Source organism: Thunnus thynnus, chromosome 15 (assembly GCF_963924715.1).
Source record: "Thunnus thynnus chromosome 15, fThuThy2.1, whole genome shotgun sequence".
NCBI classification, from domain to species: Eukaryota; Metazoa; Chordata; class Actinopteri; order Scombriformes; family Scombridae; genus Thunnus; species Thunnus thynnus.
In genome coordinates this window covers 11,146,903-11,164,371 of record NC_089531.1, presented here as the reverse complement: position 1 = coordinate 11,164,371, position 17,469 = coordinate 11,146,903, and the positions used below count along the sequence as shown (strand labels likewise).

The 17,469-nt window shown below is 40.4% G+C and overlaps 1 protein-coding gene across 1 annotated transcript in view; it reads right to left on the bottom strand.

Moving 5' to 3' along the window:
* angpt1 (angiopoietin 1) overlaps positions 1 to 17,469 on the bottom strand; it is a 55,373-nt gene that overhangs the window by 14,123 nt on the left and 23,781 nt on the right. Inside the window, exons 4-7 of the mRNA XM_067612551.1 lie at positions 16,802 to 17,034; positions 9,580 to 9,707; positions 8,344 to 8,445; positions 4,993 to 5,159 (exon numbers count right to left, since the gene is read on the bottom strand). Of these exons, the coding sequence (XP_067468652.1) occupies positions 4,993 to 5,159; positions 8,344 to 8,445; positions 9,580 to 9,707; positions 16,802 to 17,034 (630 nt within the window). The remainder of the gene's footprint in view (positions 1 to 4,992; positions 5,160 to 8,343; positions 8,446 to 9,579; positions 9,708 to 16,801; positions 17,035 to 17,469) is intronic.

Sequence of the window (17,469 nt, the reverse complement as noted above, 5' to 3'; positions counted from 1 at the left end):
TCATCAAATGTATGCACAGACAACTTCACACAAAGAACAAAGATGAATCTGACTTGTTCTACATCCATCTGCTTGTGCCAGTAATGTCTCATTTACATACAGAAATGCCCCAGAATGCCATATGTGGTCAACCACATCCCTTTGAAAGGTCTAGTAGCCTTAATGTAGCGTTACTTGATGTGGACAAGGAGTGAACAAGAGAAATAAAGACAAAAAACGGTTTAAGATACTGTAACGTCCTGGGAGCCTGCAAACTGGAAAGGTTCCCTGCATGCAGTAGAGCAAAGGGTTTATGGATGTAAGTCTCATTTTATGTGTGTGATGTGCAAAATTCAAGATTTTATATATATGTTTGTGCTGGACAATGTATATTTTCTCATTTTTGGCAAAATATTTGAGTTCTAAGCCCTTGAACACAATAGTGTTGGACTGCATGGACTCACCTGTGTTAACCTGTGCCGCAATGTGTTGTAACCTTATCAGTCAAAATTCAACATTTAAAAAAAAACAAAAAAAAACTCACTGACAGAAATTATGATTTTCCTAATACCATTCAACTGGGAAAAATGTGTTTATTGGGTTTCCTGGGGCATTGAGCATGCACACACGCGACAATACCATTAAAATATCCGTATTTTAGAAATTATCCCTCCTTAACTACCACTGTACCACTGCCAGATACTGATATTGCACAGCTATAAAATATTAATAGTCTCATAGAGTTTCCATTCTTAAAATTTCAATGGAAACATCAACCAAATGGAACCTAAAGGCATACTAAAAATGCCACCTTACTTTGATTTTGGTTTTATTATGTTGGACAAAGCCAACGAGAATGAAATGCCTGAATAAAGATTAATGGTAGGGCCAAACTTTTAGAGCACTGGTGATAAATGTGACATTCGTTCAGAGTACATGATATCATTTAGGAATTAGGACCCTATATTTCACAGAGGAATAATTGCACACCTTTGTCTCTCTCTTAAAATTCAGTTATTTCCGTTTCACAATATATAAAGTTGAAACCAAGAAGCTGGCAGCAAGACAACATTTTCTGGCTAGTATACTCAATATTTTTTATGATAAATGGTGAGTTGAGTGCGTTGTTGGACTTTGACTATTACATTTTCTGCCTGGTTTCCAATCGGTTCTTGTCTGTGTATAGTTTGTATGCTTTTGTGCTTACAGTGTGTGTGTGTGTGTGTGTGTGTGTGTGTGTGTGTGTGCGTGTGTGAGAGATAGAGAGAGAGAGAGAGAGAGAGAGAGAGAAACAGAAAGAGCAAGAGGCAGATTGACTATACCTTATGAGGTCTTTATAAATGTTTATCTGACTTTCGCTGACGCACACTGTATTCCAGTAAACCACCACAGATGATAGAAAATGATCCAAAACCAACTAAAAGACAGACCCTATCACTTACAACTATCTTGCATGTTTCAGAGCAATAAATGCAATCTGGAGAACTTGTCGCAGATTGTTTGACATTTAAAAGCCGTGAGGTGCCAAAGCAGAAAGAACAGAGAACGTGGCAGCGTCAGTTTGTTTGGGGCCAGACCATCTGGTTTGTTTTGGCCCATGTTTCAGAGAAGCAATATGTGATTATCATACCAGAACTATTTTTCAAGAACAAATCTATTTATAGAGATCATTATTTCAACCGGACTCCTGAACAGTATGAGCCTGCATCCAAAACAGGCTAAAATGGTCAGGGATACCCTTTCCCTGGGTCAGCAGGACAAAAACAATTACTATTTCTCCTTATTCAAAAGAACAAAAGGTCAAGAGTGGAATGTTAAAAATATGTGTGAAATGCAGGACAGGCTGATATAAAAGCAAATATAAGTGTGTGTTTATGTGTGAAAGAGAGTGACAGAAGGAGTTGGATGGTTGTGATAAGCTAAATTTGCTTTACATTTTGACAAACCTCTTTCTCTTAGATACAGTAAATGTTGTAGGTTAAACATGAACAATCTCCTATCGAAGAAAACTTTATAAGGATCTGTATTGTTTGAACTTTTTAAATGATAGTGCCAATAATACTATTTGTCGCTGATCAAATTAAGGGTTTTGTACGAAATCTTTTTTTCATTTAACAAAGTCTTTGCATGATTTACAGTTCAAAAAACTCTTTATTTATCTTATATTGGCCCTACTGCTGCGTCTCAGTTCAGCGTCTCTCTGCAACAGGCCGTTTTAGCTCCTGTCTCTTGTCCCCGCTACTGATGAGCCCACTCGGAATCAGCTTTTGACTTTCAGGGAGCATTTTTACATACGTCCACCTCATATTTTGGAACTTTGACTATGTTTAACGTAGATATCTGACATTATAACAGTATATGGTATAAATGACAGAAAATCACAAAAAGCATGTTACGTCCCCTTTAACACAAGTAGCCGTACAAGCAGTTTGCTTAAATAAAATATAGTCTAAAATTGGCAATAGTATGATTGGAATCAGATAACCTAAACAAGACACCAAATCTAACTACAGGCATTCAGTGCCAACTTTCAGTGATTGACAGATTTCGATACACATTTTGATAGGTATACAAGAAAAGTATTAAGGTTTGATACCTAGCCCTACATACAGTATTTATGGCCTTTGGCACCACATCTGTGTGCCACACTGAGAAGCATGAATTCAATGCTTTTGCATTCAGACCAGAGCCAGAACTGAAGGCTAAAGGTAACAAAAGATGGACTTACTCTGGGTCCTCATGTTGTGGTCACAAAAAAGCATGAAATTCAAAACAAAAGAACAACATGATCTCTTCCGCCTGATTGAAATCCATTTCTCCAGTCCTCAGAGAAAACCACAGAGCCCACTCTCCAGGTACAAACTCCTCAAGATGAAAACCTTGTAAAGTGAAACCCCTGTCATCGCAAGACAATTGAGAAAATTAGACATGGCAACAAGCCTAACGGCCCCCCGCTGTAAGGAAACACTTGAAACCAGTATTCTTTTCTGGACCTCGGGTGCAAAGAATGGAAGGATTGAGGTGAAGGCTTTTAAGACACAGATTCCCTTTCCCTTATTTCGTCATTTGAAGCTGAACACAGGACATTTTGCAACCGAAGGGACCTCTTATCACCAATCCAGTGAAAACTGCAAGATTGGAGATGTCAGAGCTTCTCCTCTGAAGCCAACAATTGCTTGGAACTCTGTGGAATTAGTGGTAGTTTTCCACATTTGAGAGGGCCAAGTATCTGCCACAGTTTGAGGCCTGTTATCATTAACCCTCTCAAAAGAAAACAGAAACCTTCACCCCTGCAATATACAAGAAGCGTCAGTCAAAGGAAAGTTTGCAAAGACGAGCCGATGACAAAGGATACATTTGGGTTGGAAGGAATTTGCAATGAGAAAAACCTTGCCACAGACTTACATAACAGGATCGAGATGATTTAAGTGTCTGGAAAGCTCATCGTCACTAGCAATGATTATAATCTGAACACTTTTGAACAATTTGTCCATTGAAGTATTATTCGCTTCTTTCCTTTTTCTTTCTTTTTCTCCTTCTGTCAATCCTCCTTCCTTTTTTTCCATTTGTGACATGCTAAAGTCAAAGTTTCACAAGCCTCCCATATGCAGTTATCAAGATGAGAGAAGAAAAAAATAGAGAATATTTGTATTTTTTAAAAACAGATGGTTGCTAGGGTGTTTTAGTTAGTTGCTAGGATGTCAGTAAGTAGTTGTTAGGAAGTTGCTATAGAGTTGCGAAGTGGGAGGGGCCGCTGGTCCGAGAAGTGTTTTTTACCATTCTGTATTCCCATTTCAGATTAACCTTAAATGATATCCTAAATGTTACTCAACAAAGAACCGTGGGACTCTCCTGGATAATGAAATGATCCAATCCATTCGCGTTCCAAGGTCATCAAATACGGATGCTTCATCATGTCCCTCTGCGTCTCATGCTGACGCACAAGGCACCCTTTGGTGTCTGTATGAGACACACTGGGCTTTCAACTAACTCCAATGTAAACTCTGCAGCAATATTAGATGCTTAGAGCAACAGCAGTTATATGGTGTGACAATGTTGTGGTTAAGGTCTGGTTAGGTTTAAGCACAAAAAACACTTGTTTAGGGTTAGGGGAAGATCATGGTTTGGGTTAAAATGATCACTTGGAAGTTGGTTAAAGTTATTCAACCTTCGTGGTCATGGCAAGAGCAAATACCACCACTTGTGGTTGGAAACATGACACTCGCAGTTGGAAATGGGAGGCGAACAGCTAAGTCCACCATCTATCAAACTAGCCATCCACCCAACCCACCATCTCCTAATAAGGCAAATTATCACTTTATTTAGACGTCATTGGTCTCATGTTGTCTATTTCAGGCGTTGTGGGAGTTCTACAGAAGCCTACTGGACTACCCTGCACATTGAAAAATTATGCTAAAGGGTACCCTGACTAAGCATCTGTATGTGACAAATTGGGTCGCAGAATTTTAAGCTTGGTGATATGGTGATCTTGCCAAATTGCACCGTGGGGGTCGTAGTTAACTGCTACCTTTTTTTGCTAGGTAAGGTGGTTGCTATGGCATTTCTGGTAGGTTGGAGGTTGCAAGTGCAGTTTGTCTCAGTGTGTCTTTATCTGTCTTCTTGTTTGTGTGTGTCTGTGCGTTTACGTGTGCATGCCTGCCTGAGCACACATGTATGCATACAAGGCAAAGAATGGACTGGTAGTGGATGGGATGATTAGCAGTTTTGAACACACAAGTCCGGTTGCTTCAATACTTGCTCAGCAGCCACACCGCTCATTTTTTCAGTTATATGCAATTTAATTAATCAATTCATTTTAAACCTTAAGATCTGCATCACTTTACCATGTGGTACAAATATGCGACTATATTTCAAACCCCCCCTGAATTCTGCAAAAACAGATCCAGTCTCAAGGACGTTGCTGCTAAATTTACCAGCCACTATGAAAAGCTGTAATGAAAACAGACAAATTTCCCCCTCTTTGTTTGCCAGCAGCAATATGAGTGATATTACCTGTAGTTTTGTTTCTCACTGCCGATTTGGAAGCGGTCATACAGTGAGAAGGCTTGGTGTCCATCCCAATCTGTCAGTTCTACACGGAGGGCGTACTGCCTCTGGCTGGTCAGCTGGTAAACATATTCGTTGCCCAACCAGTGCTCTGCAGACACGCTCCCAAAACCCTGCAATTACGGAAGCAAACACATGAATCAGTGTTGAAATACTAACTAGAAATTATTCATTGCTATCATTGTCTCTCTTTTCCTAGAATGATAAAATCTCGACACAAGAGGATTGTGGAATCAATGGGAAGGAATTTTCTAATTCATTTATTCATTTTTGGCTGTTATCCACCAGTAGAAATATTCCTGGACTACATAATTAGATTTTTGATTCATAACATCCAAGCATACTTTTTTTATTATTTCTACAGCCCTCTGAGAAAAAGCTTCTCACATTGTATATTAACGTATTTTTAAAGCATGATGTTGGCCACCTATCTATGAAAGTGCATAAATTGGTACCAGCTGAAAAAGACACACACCTTTTTCCATCTCTGTCTTCCACTCAAGTCACACATGTTAAACTTATTATTACTTGAAGACTTCTTTCCCAAAATATATAATGCATGCCGGGACACTCCTTCAAACAACTGCAAAGTTTGTATTTGATCAGAGTGGCTCCCGGTCACAGGCAAAGTGCTTCTGACAGCAGCGAGAGCAGTGGATTGCAGAGGGGAATATCATGAAGCAGGATGACATTACAGCCCTGACAGGATCGTCTGGACTGCTCCATTAAAGATTGGGAAAGAGGGGCAGGGGGGCAGGGGTGGGGGCAAAGTTGGGGAGAAGTCTGTGTTTGCGTTGAGTGTGTGTGGTGATGAGGAATGGGAAGGAGGGAAAGTAAATATGGGGCATTCCTTGGGCCTTAGGCATGTCCTGCTGAGTGGGTGGAAGAGAAAGTGACTGGGGCCCATTACAGCTCCTTTTTTTTCTCTCTCTTTCTTTCTCTACAATTGATCTCACTTTTGATGAGATGTTCCCTTCTGACTGGCTTTCACCTCAGTCCAGTGCCTCCTACTGTGATCAGGGTTTATCTCAAGAACTCTGGCTGGAGAACGAAGCTCGGAGTCGACAGTTTTCCTATGTGCAGTTCCGGCTTTTGCGATCCTTCACACGCAAACCTGATCTACATCACTCAGTTTAGACAGAATGAGGAGATGATTAGTCATATTGTTGGACGTATTAAGGAACTATTGCACATGTGAGGATAAAGTAGAGTTTATAGTGAGCCCAGCACTCTACAAGCAGTAATTTCACATGCTGATAAGATGAAGGAGTGGGTTGTGAATAAAATTTGCAAGGTCTTTTGTGATCTTTGGTCTCCTGGGAATGGGATTATAAATATGGAATAGATTTAAGATTATATTTTAATAAGAGTACTACGTTCCTGTTGCTTAAACTCTCTCCATAGTCCTGCTAAGAAACTTCATAGGCCGCGCAGTTTCGACTGAAAGGTTTACAAATCCTTCAGGTCATTAAATCTGTGAGCACAAACCTATTGAGCTCAAGAATGTGAAAATTAATAACACAATAAAACACCATCAATCACCTCCAGCCTGTTCAAGGAGAGGAAGCGTAATAATACGCTGGTAGATCAGCAACGTACGGTAAATGTCGGCCAAGGTCCATGAGTGTACCCTCATGTACTGTAATGCATTCCATGCTGCGCTCTCTCTGTACACCTGTTCAAAGCTGTAGGGTTTCCATGTCCTTCTCTTTAAGGACTTACATTATCTGTATTTATTTTCACTTGATATGTTTGCTTTTACACTCTTAATCTTTCACATCCCTCCTTTTAACCCACAAACTGATCAGTTCATCCTTCCCAACTCCAAATCCTTAAATGTCAATATCTGACAGTGTATCTGAGTTGAATTTTGTCCAAGAGCTATGTTCAAATTTTTTTTCTGTTATTTTTATACCATTTTAATGTCGGATGTCTACTTCTGTCAAACATAGTCAAAGGTCCAAAACTCCTCATGATGACGTCAGATTGTTTGCACGTGCCCACAAACAGCTGTCCATTCTGTAGCCTTTATTGCTAAGGTTGTTCCAAGGGTTGTTTGCATTGTCCATTCACATATTTCGGATTGGCTTCAGGCTCGAACATGTACGGATGTATTTGAGAAGTTTCTATTCTGAGTAAGGAACGAAAAACAGAAGTGAAACCCTACTTTTATAGTTTGTTTACATAGCCTCCTGAACTGCCAGAAGTCTGTTAAGGGGTAGCTTCCCGGAGCTGGCCAATCATAACTGAGTGGGCTCATCGGGAGAGGGCCTTAAAGAGACAGGCGCTAAAACAGCCTGAGGCTGAATTGAGCGGCTGCATAAAGGGCCAGTATAAGGAGTTTTCTGAACTGAACTGTAAATGTCCCAATTAAAAGAGAACAGCACTACACTTAATATGTAGGTGTATAATGGTAAATGGCCATTACAGTTTTCAGTCCCAGTTACGTGCTGCAGCTTGAGAGTTTTCTGGCTTATAACATCAGTCTTCGAAATAAAATCGCATTGACTTGTAAATTGTACATCAAGATCAGAGGAATGGAGAGAAGGGGGGAAATTAAACTGGAAACAGAAAGCAGATTACAGGGGATAGAATGAACATAGTCCATTTGACAATAAACTGACAGACATTGGAAGGTATACACAGGTGACTTATACAGCAAACACCAGCAAAGCTACTGCCAGCAATAATAAATCCACATTTACCGTCTAAACACAACTTAGGCTGAAAATGTTAACACTCCTAATGCAAATATGCATAGATTTCTCCTTGATGATAAACAGATGATGTTCTCTGCCTCACCTGGCACAGCACTACAGAGACTAAACAAAAGTGTTGTTTTCAGATTTAGGTAATAATTTCCTGTTGGAGAGGAGGAAGAATAACAACATGTCACTGAAGCCAATCTCAGAGACCCTAGACAATATTGCGAACACAAAAACGACAAGGGACCTATTGCTGAGGAGGAATGACATCTGGATGAAGCGTTCCAAATGTTGTTGGATCCGTGGATCCTGCCTTTCTTTCTTCAACACGTTCCATCAAGGCCAAAAAGTGCATGCTATTTGTCATGATCCCACAGCAGAAGTGTATTTTTGAAACAGGATGTTTTGCTCATCGTGCAGTTTCATCATTTTTGCTTAATGGATATGGATGAGTGTGTCTCTCCATTTCTGTGTGCTTTGACTCACTGTCTTGTGTTTAAACAACCATCGCTATCATCTAGTATGCAGTGGATACTGATAAGTGTCTGCATGCTGGGTGAGTGTCTGTGCGCGTGTATTTGTTTTGTCTCACCATCTTGTATTCCTTCCACGTTCTCTGGAAGTCCACGCTGCCGTCCTCTCTGCGCTGGATGACCGTCCATCCACCACCGACTGTTTCCATGTTGCAATACACCTACACAATTAGAAAAAAGAGAGAAAAGGAGGGTTGGGAAAAGGTGATAGCACCCATAGGTCTGTCATTTTCTTCAGAATTTAGAAGATGTAACTTAACTAGAACAAGCTTATGCTTTCCACATTCAACGTGATTCTCAGTGGCATTGAGAAACAATAAAGGGTCAGTTGGACAATTATTTGGTTTAGGACACTCCTTTTCCCAGCTTTTGTGATGAATCATCTTTGGGAATGCGATGTATCTGTGTCCCCCTCAAACTTAATCAGTGTCTCCTTATCCCTCACCAACTCCCCAGAGATGTTCCTCATCAGAGGGCCTTGTTTCTATAGGATCAAAGTGAAAGTCTGGGCTGGACACATACCAGCAGACACCTGGGTGTAATGTGGCCCTTAACCTTGGACCTCAGTGTGTGTAAGCTGATAATGCAAGTCTGCGGCTCTAGCTGCAGTGTTGCTCTTTGCTTTGAGGAGGAGACCCAAGGATGGAACGGAGAGGGTCTCTCACCTCAGCTAGCCTACACAGCTGAACACACATGAAAGCAGCCTGGGTATAATTAGGGAAGTACCTCTCGACTAGCTCATCATTCATCTTAAACATGCACAAAAAAGCACACACACATAAATATAAACACTACTGAACTGGAAAAAAAGCAATTATTCCAGTTTGAGAGACAGAAATCCACACAAACAAACCTTCTGCAAACCTCTTGACTGATTAAATCATTACTCCCATCAATCAGGAGCGTGAAAGCATAGTGTAGAGGTTAAGAACACATACAACCTCACGCACACACTCGCACCATTGTCACTATCCTGATCAGCTCCGTGTCCTGTTTAACACCTCATCTACCCCCCCACACTAAACCCCTGCGGTCTCAAAGCTGCCAAGTGTATTTTCAGCTTTCAATAGTCCTGCACCAGCTAGTACCCATCATTCACGCTCATCAGTGGCAGATGTCCAGTAGTGGCTCAGTATCTTTAGCTCACTTGGAGAGAGTCGAGTCTCGCTTCAGCTCAAAGAAAACAAGTGAAACCCTTTAAACCCACTATGAAAAGAGCTTCCTAAAAGTGATGAAAGGGCAGATATTTTCACATTACAATGGACTGCTGGCTGTAAGATATTGCGGCTTCCCACCTTTTTAGTCTCCTGAGGACTGATCTGGATGGTGTAGACTCCGCTCTTATGGAAGCCAGCCTGGTGGAGGTCGGCACAGTCGCGGAACTTCTTCTCTTCGTCTGCAGCCTTTGTACTGTTTGGTACAACTGTGGGTACACAAGGAATGATGAAAACAATATCGTTTGGTCTATAGAATGTCAGAAAATAATGAAAAATGTCAATCTCTGTTTCCCAAAGCCCAAAACGATGTCCTCAAATGTCTTGTTTTTTCTCAAAGATACTATTATTCATGGAAGATGAAAGAAACAAGAAAATTTTCACATTTGAGAAGCTGGAATAAGAGAATTTGGACATTTTTTTCTTAAATAATGACTCTAAACAATTAATCGTAAATAGTTGGCGATTAATATAATAGTTGGCAACTAATCAATTGACTAATCGTTGCAGCTCTGCATTACTTTTCTCTGTAGAATACTGTATTACAAAGAAACACAAGCCTGTAAGCCTACTGACGAGATGACAAATCTCTGTGAATTCATTGTTGAACTTTGTAGAAAGCTAGACTAGTTGTTTCCCCCTGCTTCTGCTCTTTATGCTAAGCTAAGCTAATCGCCTCCTGGCTTCTGCTCCATGCTTAGGGCACAAAAATAGGGATAGGGGTGGAACTTTCAGCAAGACAGTGATGTTTTGTGAATTTTGACATTAACAAAAGGTCAGACTATTCTTTTAAAGCCACTGTATGTATGTACATTTCAAGCGAGTGATTATAGCATCTTTTAAAATTATTTTATTACATAAAGTTTTGTGCATAGAAAACTGAGACAGTGGCAGTGAAAACTGATATTACTTTGCTGTTTGTCACAATGTGTTTTTGATACTGCCAATGAGAGCACAGAAGTCAGGTTATATACAGAGGGGATTTAATGTTGTCATTTTTGTACAACCCACAGGACACTTTGTTGCTACATATTCCAGCTGTCTGTGAGAAACATGTACAGAGCAAATTTGGACTTTGACTGACAGGGCAAAGCTCAGGTGTTAGTGCTAGAACATTTTGTGATATAAGAGGGGATCACACTTGATACATAGATACAGACACAGGAATAGCACTGTAAATGAAGTCCATGCTATTAAAAACTGTTACCCTTGATGCAACCTCAACTCACACTATAGTTCTGTTATGTTTTATGAAATCACAAATTGTGTACAAACCCCCAACAGATCAATTTATCCTGTTTCAGATCTGTACATCTCAGAGGAGAATATATAAAAGGAGTCTGAGGCAGAAGCTGATCAGTGAGGTTTCACTGTGAGTATCTTGTAACCGCCAGATAAAATCTGGAGTGACTATCTTATTAGCAAGAGAGAAGGAGTTCATTGACTGAATGATCTCCCACTCGTAGACGAGGCCTCAGACTATGACAGACCAGCTGCATCTATTTCCATCTGTAGATAATTATGGCAGCACTATTTTGAAACCAAGCAAGGGGCTAAGGACAAAACACTACAAGCTATAAATTTCAAGTTCCTGTTATAACAAGTGGTTTATATTTACCTTCCAAGCCCTTGTTATATTGATGGAAATTCCTTCCGATTTTTCTTTTTTAAAACTCCTCTTTCTTCCTCCCTTTCTCCTACCATGTAAGGGGTACATCTCACTTTTCACACCGTTGTTTTTATTGTTGAGCCAAAGAGGGTGTCAGTGAAAAGTGAAATGTGTCAGCGATCTTTAGCCCCTTTACCCCTTTTGATCCCTCATCCTGCGCACACAGAACATCTCCATGGAAGCATTTTCGCTTATTTGGGTGTACTGACTATTCTGACAGAGTATTGAGTGTCAGCAACAAGAATCTCTTGCTGTGACAGGTTGACCTTGTAGGCCCTGGCACACCAGACTCTAATACAACAAAGGACACCCTGTCAGGTGGTAATTTACCTCAAGCAGGCAGACAGTGGGGCACATTTTAGGAGCCTGGGAGATTATTGTCAGAGGAGGACTTTTTGGTATTTGATCTGTAACAGTGTGGACAATTATTTCACAATCACCGTTGTGATCTCACTCAGAGGAAAAGGATTGTCTGCCGAGGGACTGGATGCTCCACTAAAGGAGCGGCTCCCTTGAACAGCTTGCTGCCCAGCTCTACAAATATTATTTATGTCCTAATATTTATTTACAGAAAAATATTTTGTGGTTCAGTGGGGACTCGTATTCAGTAGGGGGTTCATGTGAAAAGACCAGCAGGGCTTGGGTGTTTGCATAAATCAGTACCCTTGCCAAATGAGCCCAAATACTAGAACTAAGAAGAGTGAAAAATGGAGCTAAATGGACTACCATAGACATCACTGCTCCCATGTGACCATAATCAGTCTTCGAATACAGCTGAGAGTTAAAGTGATTTCCTACAAGATCAAATGAATTTCTCTGGTGTATTCATATATGAAGGTTGCAAAGCACTATAAAATAATACAAGTTGATTCCCACAGTGTATTTACAGCAATAATGTCTAATCCTTGCTCAAAATGTAAAGAGGATTATTGGCGTTGTATGAAAATGTCTATGTAATATTCAATTTAAGTTATATTTGCTAAATAAAAGAAATCCTGCCTCCATTAACACACTGTTTAGTGAAGAAAAGACACTGTGTCCTGAAAATTGTGTATATCAACAATTAATTTACATTAGTAAATCTGTTTTCTAGATAGTTGTAAGGCCACCAGGATTATATTTTTAATCAACCTAATGAAGAAACGTTTGTAGTGAAAGTATCCGAAAACTGTTCAACATCAATATGCAAGGAGGGACGAAAAATCCCATAAGTCATCAACAACAAAAGAACAGGGTGTACTTTTCGGATTTGCGGCTAGGTAATGTACGCCTACAGCTTGGTGAAAATAAAATTGGGACTGAAAGGGAGAAGATTCACCACCGTGGAAGAAATCCAGGAAGAATCACAGGAGGCTCTGGATACAGTGACAAAAGATGACAAGCACCGAGATAAGTGTCGCAACCCAAGGAGAGTGCTACTGAAAGATTTATAATGACAGTTTATTTTTAACAATTCCAGGAATTTTTGGGTCCCTCTTCATATTTCATTTGTCTGCCCTACAATATCTGCTTCTGGGAGCTCAAGTATAATTCATGTTTTTATAGTGTCTGAAGTACTTAGTTAAAGTTAGGGAAAGGTTGTGGTCTTAGTTAAATATTGAAAAAGCCAACACCTAGTTGAAGCAGTCTAAACGTGGTCAAACCTGGCCTCTGGTGTCAAAGTCGTGTCCATTGTACATGCAAGTCTACATCCTAACTATCTCCCTATGACTTCTGTTCAGTAAAAGAACATCACATCTCCTGGATTGGAAAAAAAAGTATAGATTTTTACTCTAGCAATCTACTGTATAGAGTCTGTATACTGTAGGCTTATAGTCTCACTAGATAAATACAATAAATTAACTTAAAAATTCTGATGACTGGAGTTGGAATCCGCTAACCTGACGCACCAGATAGTTTGTTACACAGAACCATCTGAGAAGTTGTCTGTGGAAACTGTTCGGAAATGGACAGGCACTTTTAAAAAATACTTGGCATGTGATTGGATGAACTATCTGTCTATCACCATCTATCACGGGCTATTCTCACTGTCATCAGACCTAAACCACACCTGTAGCTGCCAGTAGTTCCTTATGGGACGCTGATTGATTTGAACCACTGTGGTTCAGCCACAATCACATACCTTGAAGTCTGACAAGATGGATTCTTGAGTGATCTTGTGAAGTTGTGAATCCAGCTGCCTTTAACTCTTTAACATGATTTTACAGTTTTAACAGACATGAAAAAGTCTAGTTCCCTGAAAAGTGAGGTGAGAGGTCCCTCCACCTTTAAGAAGGTCACTGAGCTGGCTGACATTAACTGCACAAAAACACACTTTAGAGGGATCAATATGTGTCAACTCATTCTGCCGGGCAGTGACGCATAATAATAATCATGTGCAGCACTTAAAATTTGATCTGGATCGTGAAGTGATGTTTTATGAAGTGGTTTACCATACTGTTGTGTTAGGGCGTAACACACTGCAAATACTATTTGAGGCTTTGCATGGACCCTTAAATAATTCCACTCCCTTTGACTCTGAGTAAGCAGTTGTAAAAATGATGAATGTCATTCATTTGGTGGGATAATAGAACACTGTAAAACAAAATCATATTTAGCAGCCAGAAACTTTTAAAGAGTGTTCCAAAGCTGTGGCCAATTACTGTTAATAAGAGTATGTGGCTCATTGCACCCTAATTAGGTTTAGGTAATGATTACAACCTAAACAAGAACTCCACTGCTTCATCTGACCACATCAAAAATATCTTCCCAGACCTGAGTTTGCACTGCAACAGTTGAAAACACACTGGAAACCTTAATTTTAGAAAAAGCTGTACATGGACAACTGGAAAACAAAAACTACATTTAAGGAGATTTAGTGTTAAAACTCCCTTCTCTAAGTGTCCATCAGTTTCAAGGCAAAGTCAAAGATGATATGAGTCCATGCTTAAAAGGAAATGCCCCGGCTCAGTTTTCAAAACAGAGCCTAACACAAGCAGACGCCACTCGATGGCATGAAATGCTAACCCTATCCTCAAATGAAAACACTAATCCATTTCTCAAACAAACAAAAAGCCCTCCCCTGAACACAGGAAAAAAAAGAGAGCTTTTCTGCTTCTGTGTTTTTAAATGCTGTCGAAAAACAGGGGCAGTGCGTCAGATGATCAGTGAGATCTACCTACTCCTTCACCTCCTTTGGACGGGGCATCCCAGAGGAGCTATTACAGTTTGACTTATTCAGGCTAGGGTGAAGAAAGGGGAGACCTCTGACCTGCACGCCTGCCTCAACCTTCAACACTGCATGGAAAAGGAAGGGACCAACCACAAAGCAGCGACAGGCACGTTACATTTCTATCGTCACTTGTTAAGGCGGCCACCAATCACAGACAGGGGGACAGTCTGAGGTAATCTGCTCTAATGACCCTGCTGGCTTAAGCAGTGGGATATAAAAGTTATAAAAGTGTAATTTATAGTAAATCAAACTTAAGGCCAGTAAACTAGAGAACCACAAGGGTTGCATTAGGTCACACTTGAATCTCAACATGAAGAATGCGGAGATAATACATACGAACCAGTCAGGCCAAAATGGTCTCCAAAGACCACTGGTAATTAAATGTAACATACATAAATCCAGACTAAACAGATGGAGTACAAGCAGAGACCGCCCGTGACCTTTATTGCATGGAACACTAAAAATTACAAAAGGGAGCACCACGATAAATACGAAACATATGTTAATCACGTGCAGCAGTTATTCACTCATGACTCTGACATCTCTTCATGCCTTTGTTGTTTCCTGTCTGATGAGAAACCTCAAGAAGCACTGTGGCGTCTCGAGGCGTCTCCACAGGAAATCCTCAAATGGAAATGAGATTGCTAAAGTTCGACGACGCAATGTGCTCAAGAATTCCCTCGACACAGACATTCATGTCAAATCTCCTGTGACCAATGGGATTTAAGGCCATGTTAGGATCAAGCTGGTTTGGTGTTTGGAGGGCTGAAATAGGGGTAAATGAGTTTACTGCATTTGACCGAGTAAGGAAGGCTGTGTTACTGTCGGGTCAAACATAGGGCTGCAAGGGAAATCCCTGGTCTCATGTTAACAGAAGGGAGAGACGCAGAGGAATAAAATAAGCCTAAAATACATCCCGTTTGACGTTTCAGTGAAGCTGTGCGCACAGACTTTGTAATATTAAAGTGTGACAAGTGATTGCTGCAAAAAATGAGCACCATACTGGTTTATGAGAGGCACCAAAACTCTTTAACGGGAGCTCGCCGGGTTACGATAAGAACCATGTTTCTTTCTTCATGCTGCTCTCAGTGATGCAGGGTTTAATAGCCAGTGCATCCCTGTGCGTTTCTTAGTATGGGGTAGGGTTCATGGAATGGTGTCATCATAATTTCAGAGGGATTGTAAAATTAAAGATGTTAAAGCTGTAATATCTGACTAGAGGAAGTAAGTATTCCAAAACAAGTGCTGCCTCATAGTTCAAGCCCTGCACAGCCAGTCCACAAACTTTCCTTCACACACTGTGGTCTGGCAAGGATAAATAGGCATTTTCTTCAGTTAGGGTCATTGCTAGTGGGGATAGATGACTTTTGGATCGGCCTATAAGCAACCAACAGATGACCGACAAGTGCTCCCCTCTGCTGAAACATGAACATGAACCTTTCTTCGCCAAACCAATGCAAATCGGATGTCCTTGATTTTGCTGCAGGGTTTCTAAGTAAAACAAGGCTTCTTGCTTTGAGCTAAATGCTAACATCAAGATGCTAACAATGACAATCCCAACATGTTGATGCTTGGCACGTGTAATGTTTACCAATAGTTACTATATTAGTTTAGTGTTACATTCCTAGCATTTGCTAATTAGCTCTAAACAAAAAAGGACAACTGAGGCTGATAGGGATGCCAGTTTTGCAGGTATTTGGTCATAAACCAAAGTATCGAAAAAATGGAAATTTTGTTAGGGGATCACCAAAGTTATTATGAAACAGCTTCTGGGCACCAAAGATACTTGTACCAAATTTCATGCCAAAAACCATTTGTCAAGACATTCCATTAAACAAACAAAATGTCAACCTCATGGTAACTCAAGAGCAAAATTGAGGTGAACACCAAAGTCATTCAGCTTTATCCTCTGAGGACCACAGATGTCTGTAAAACTTTCATGGCAATTCATCCAATAGTTGTTGGACAGACAGACTGCTTACAGGCTAAAAATTAGCAGCTATTATAGCAATGTCAAATAATACCTAATCTATCAAACAGAAAAGGTTAGTAAGTTATTTGTTGTTTGTCATTTCTTGGCTGTAGATTAAACTTCAAAACATAACCTTGCTTGTTTTTGTCATCATCTAAACCATTCCCAGTATTTCACTGATTGGTCCAACTTTGAGCTGCTGGGCTCAATCACTTCTCAGTGGACATCAGACCAATATCTTGTAGCAAAAAGTGAATTTGATGTGAGTCTGGATCTGGCTTCTCGATTTGGTTAGACGTGCTTATGTAGAGGTTGTGACTCTCTTCATCTCCATTGGCAGAACATGCTCTTATTGTAAGTGAAGGTTATTGCTTAAGACTGTACTCTCCCTGTGACATCTGAAAAGTTCCAAACCTCTCAGCCTGTAAGACTTTGATTCCAGTTCACCTACCTCCATCTTTGGAGCAGAGGTTGAGCAGGTTGTGGACGGTATCCATCATCTCCTGCTGCTGTCTCTGCAGGGCCGTGCTGTTTCCTGTGGCCCGTCTCAGCTGGGCTTCCAGCTCCCTGATAACCCCGCTCTGCCTCCCCACCAGGGTCTGGAGACTTCCTTTCTCCTGCTTCAGCGTCTCTAGTTCTTCATGGTGTCGCATCTCCATCTCTAACATCTTCTGTTCCAGGAGGCTGGGGGAAAGGAAAAAGGGTCAAGAAAAGTTTGTTATGAAAGATGGAAAAGTTGTTTTATGTTATTATCCTTCACTTGTGTGCCTTCACTTAAAAACTATTCCCCAGTTAGTGATATGGAAACACAAATACAAGAATGAAAGAAGGATGTCTGTAGCTTTGGTTGCCATGTAATCCTCATACAAAATAAATATAAGTTACTTTGCAGATGCATTTGAAGTAAATGAATAAGCCCTTACAGCATCTGAGCTTCACCATTATACAGTCTAATGCCTAAAAGATGATATAAGCTGACATCAAATTCATTAACTAATCATATATTTCTATACATAATAGATTTGGTAAAGGAAAAAGAAAAGACAACACGTACAAGATGGAATAACGCCACAATTGCTCAAGCTTAGGGAAATTGTCCTCCATATTCTATCTCCGTAA